We start from the raw sequence: 4,934 nt of genomic DNA, 5'->3' as shown, positions 1-4,934 counted from the left end.
TCCTATCAAAGGTCCTTATGAAGCAGGTAGAATCCTATCAAAGGTCCTTATGAAGCAGGTAGCATCCTATCAAAGGTCCTTATGAAGCAGGTAGAATCCTATCAAAGGTCCTTATGAAGCAGGTAGCATCCTATCAAAGGTCCTTATGAAGCAGGTAGAATCCTATCAAAGGTCCTTATGAAGCAGGTAGTATCCTATCAAAGGTCCTTATGAAGCAGGTAGAAGCTATCAAAGGTCCTTATGAAGCAGGTAGAATCCTATCAAAGGTCCTTATGAAGCAGGTAGCATCCTATCAAAGGTCCTTATGAAGCAGGTAGCATCCTATCAAAGGTCCTTATGAAGCAGGTAGAATCCTATCAAAGGTCCTTATGAAGCAGGTAGCATCCTATCAAAGGTCCTTATGAAGCAGGTAGAATCCTATCAAAGGTCCTTATGAAGCAGGTAGCATCCTATCAAAGGTTACACACGAGACATTCCTTTGTGTTTATATACACTGAGTGAACATAAAACTCGAGGAACACCACCTCTTGTCCTCGGAACAGCCTCAATTCACCGGGGCAAGAACCCTGTGGCTCAGTTGGTAGAGCATGGTGTTTACAACGCCAGCGTGGTATCTGCCGCCAGCGGGGCGCACGCCAGCGTGGTGTCTGCAACGCCAGCGTGGTGTCTGCAACGCCAGCGTGGTGTGGCCGCCGCGTGGGCGCAACGCCAGCGTGGTGTCTGCAACGCCAGCGTGGTGTCTGCAACGCCAGCGTGGTGTCTGCAACGCCAGCGTGGGTGTGCCGCCGCGTGGGCGCAACGCCAGCGTGGGTCGCCGCCGCGTGGTGGGCAACGCCAGCGTGGTGTCGCCGCCGCGTGGGCGCAACGCCAGCGTGGTGTCTGCACGCCAGCGTGGGTGGCCGCCGCGTGGGCGCAACGCCAGCGGGGGGCACGCCGCGTGGTGTCTGCAACGCCAGCGTGGTGTCTGCAACGCCGCGGGGCGCACGCCGCGTGGTGTCTGCAACGCCGCGTGGGGGCACGCCGCGTGGTGTGTGCAACGCCAGGGTTGTGGGTTCGATTCCCACGGGGGGGCCAGTACAAACCAAAACAAAAAAAAAGCATCTGCTAAATGACTAAAATGTAAATGTACGAGGTCCTAACTACAACTTCCTAATATGGGCATGGACTCTACAAGGTGTCGAGAGCGTTTCCACAGGGATGCTGGCCCATGCTGACTCCAATGATTCCCCACAGTTGTGTCCAATTGGCTGGATGTCCCTTTGGGTGGTGGACCATTCTTGATACATACGGGGAAACTGTTGAGTGTTAAAATAGCAGCATTGCAGTTCTTCACACACTCAAAGGGACTTAAATATTTTGTCTTCCCCATTCACCCTCTGAATGGCACACATACACAATCCATGTTTCAATTGTCTTAAGGGTTAGAAATCCTTTATCCTCCCCTTCATCTACACTGATTGAAGTGGATTTAACAAGTGATCATAACTTTCACCTGGTCAGTCAGTTAAGAACAAATTCTTTTTGACCGTTTTTTTTTACCTTGTCAGCTCAGGGATTTGAACTTGCAACCTTTCGGTTACTGGCCCAACGCTCTAACCACTAGGCTACGCTGCCACCCCACGTTTATGTTTACTTCCTATTTTTACAGGATCTTTCCAGCAGCTAGACAAAGAGGGAGAAGGTGTGGCTGAGATGAACATCACTGAGGTGGGTCCTGGGAATCATTCTCTGCATTTCAACAAACTACCATGCCTTTTAGCAGCCTGTGGTCTGTGTGTTGTCTAACTCTCTCTCTCTCTCTCTCCACCTCCCACCATACATGTATGTTATTATATATATATATATATGTATGTATGTTTAGTGGCTTTATATGACCATGTGTGGTTGAAGAGGACCAGTCTTGTCCCAGGAGACAGAACAGCCAAGTGCCCGGCAGAGTGCCTCTTCCCTGGGACCATGAAGAACTTCCTAGCCTTATTGTCCTCTGCCTGATCCTGAACTATAGGGCCCGACCTGTACTGTACTGTGTTGGCTCAGATATTTTATTTCCCCGTTGTCCTTTCCGGCACGGTTCCAGCTACTATGGTGAAAGCATAACCAGTTCAGTTCAGTTCAGTTTCGGGTCCTATAGTGCGAATCACTTACTCCTGCCAGCTACACGACAGCACGCCCTCTCACCCACTCCACCTCAGCCAACCCCATATAGCAGCGAGGGTACTATTAGCCATGTAATGCAGGGTGAGACCCTTCCAAGCTAAAGACCACACACACCACACACCCTATGCTACGGGGTTAGCTTAGCTATACATAATGTTGGAATTGTTTGATAGAAAAAACAGTCACTGTAGAACTGTAGATCTGTCTGTAAGCAGCATGGGTCATAGTAGAACTTGTATTGAAGACATTATTTGACTGTGCCCAGTAGGGGGCAGTATTGACTAGTTTCAGATCTGGTGTGTGGTTATCATGTTACTGTGTATGAGAAAATACACTATTTTAGTTATTGTTCCGAAGTATAACTAATCTGGCTGAAAGTATAGCAAATCCTAGTTTTATGGGTTTAAATATTTCATATTGGATATTATTTTAGACACTGACCAAGTGGATTGGATTACAATGCAGATTAAAAAGGGATGGTTTATGGTTCATCTAATTTTGACTTTGGGGGGTATAATTAATCTTACCTTGTGTTGTCTATATGGATGAATTATCACTAAAACCAAAAGGAAGCTGTGAGAGAAAGAGTCCAACATAATAATGGAATCAAGCAATGCCTACTGTATTAACAAGCTGTCTCTCCCTATATGAGACAGCTTTTGTTAGTGACATTTCATAACATATTTCAAAGTAGTAGAGAATAGATCACTTTTATTTATCTCTATTATTTCTGATTTCATCTAATATCTACATGTTGCTGTTAGAGAAGTTCAGATTGTGTCAATCCTGTCTCCAAAAGCTAGTGATTGTAAATGTAGGGTGTGCCTTCAATAAAGTCATGTTCATGGTAACTAACTCCTGTGAATTAATGCTGTAGTGTACGTGTCAAACTCATTCCACGGAGAGGGGCGGAGTGTTTGCGGGTTTTTTTTTCGTTCCTCCCTTTGTATTTGAAGAATTAAAGGTTTAATTTTTAAAGAACTCTCCACATCTGGTTGCCTTAAGTCTTGAACACTGGGCCCTCCGTGTAATCAGTTCAGCAGCCCTGCTGTAGTGGATGGTCGTTGAAACTCTCTAGGCTTCCACTGAATCCGTATCGGTGAACATCAGCGCTATAGCGCGATTGAAATTTAAACGCATGTTCCCGGATTCACAGAGTGCATTCACGGAATCGGTAATGACCTTTCAATTTAAATCGCGCTAAATAACGCTAAACTTCCGTGATAAGGATTAAATCGAGGTCTTACAATTCATAAGAGCTTTTGTCATGATTTAACACACAATCACGCACATAAATACATGATCTAGATAGGCTGATGGTAGCAGGGCTGCATTAAAGGTTATATTTATTGCCACTACAGCGACGTCGCCTCATCCTCCAGCCTGCGTTCATAATCAAGTGGGAAGGTGGTATTACGTAAGACTGGGGTGGAAAAGCCACTTCAACGCCCCTCCAACTCGTAATTACTAGCGCGAATCTCGTCTATTGCCACGTTCAAGTAGTAGTCGGAACTAAGAAACTTGGACATTTCCGACTTGCTAACTGGTTGTAGTGACACACGTGCCAAGTTCAATGAATCAGCAAGTCGGAAATGTCGGAGTTTCCTAGTTCGGACAAGCATGTGATGTTGCATATCATCCCTGAGCTCCGACTTCTCACATGCTGACCTTTGACATCACCCACTAAGGAAATGACCTCAATAAAATAATTTTGACATCACCTAAGGATTTTTTATTTAAATTTTTTATTAGCCTTTTATTTAACTAGGCAAGTCAGTTAAGAACAAATTCTTATTTTACAATGACGGCCTACCCCAGACGACGCTGGGCCATTGTGCACCACCCTATGGGACTCCCGATCACGGCCGGTTGTGATACAGACCGGGATCAAACCAGGGTCTGTAGTGACGCCTTTAGCACTGAGATGCAGTGTCTTAGACCGCTGCGCCACTCGGGAGCCTTAATGACCGCAATAATAGCATTTTTTTTAGCAGTTAAATGTAACAACAACAAAACGTGTAATAAAAAGCAATCTATTGATGTGATTTTTGAACACTAGAAATTTGTTTACAAGCACGATAGCTGTACATTCAGTTCATGGTTGAGTCAGCTTGCTGGCCATTAGCCAACAGGCGTTTCTCAATAGGTTGAAAGCACATGAACTGGATCCAACTGGTAATTACCACCTTCCAACTTGGTTGTGAACACAGCATTAGTGTTGGTCTGTGACAGCTATAAAAGTCAATCAGCATCCTTACTATTGTGATGAAGCTGTAGAACAGTTTCTAAGGGAAGATGTAACTAAATCTTGAACGAATTGCTCGCCAGACTCTGAGAAAGCTGATATAAGGTAGAGCAGGCAGGTCTTGAACGAATTGCTCGCCAGACTCTGAGAAAGCTGATATAAGGTAAAGCAGGCAGGTCTTGAACGAATTGCTCGCCAGACTCTGAGAAAGCTGATATAAGGTAGAGCAGGCAGGTCTTGAACGAATTGCTCGCCAGACTCTGAGAACGCTGATATAAGGTAGAGCAGGCAGGTCTTGAACGAATTGCTCGCCAGACTCTGAGAACGCTGATATAAGGTAAAGCAGGCAGGTCTTGAACGAATTGCTCGCCAGACTCTGAGAAGCTGATATAAGGTAAAGCAGGCAGGTCTTGAACGAATTGCTCGCCAGACTCTGAGAACGCTGATATAAGGTAGAGCAGGCAGGTCTTGAACGAATTGCTCGCCAGACTCTGAGAAAGCTGATATAAGGTAAAGCAGGCAGGTCTTGAAC

General features: G+C 45.6%; 1 protein-coding gene across 2 annotated transcripts in view; it reads left to right on the top strand.

The window, feature by feature from the left end:
* LOC106589958 (calpain-1 catalytic subunit) overlaps positions 1–3,008 on the top strand; it is a 49,109-nt gene extending 46,101 nt beyond the window's left edge. For both annotated transcript variants that reach the window (XM_014180426.3, XM_014180423.3), the window contains 2 exons: positions 1,649–1,707; positions 1,862–3,008. In XM_014180426.3, the coding sequence (XP_014035901.1) occupies positions 1,649–1,707; positions 1,862–1,888 (86 nt within the window). In that variant the 3' untranslated portion in view covers positions 1,889–3,008. The remainder of the gene's footprint in view (positions 1–1,648; positions 1,708–1,861) is intronic.
* Positions 3,009–4,934: the final 1,926 nt, after the last annotated feature.

Source organism: Salmo salar, chromosome 28 (genome assembly GCF_965601325.2).
Source record: "Salmo salar chromosome 28, fSalSal1, whole genome shotgun sequence".
Lineage (NCBI taxonomy): Eukaryota > Metazoa > Chordata > Actinopteri > Salmoniformes > Salmonidae > Salmo > Salmo salar.
This window is presented reverse-complemented; position numbering and strand designations above follow the sequence as displayed.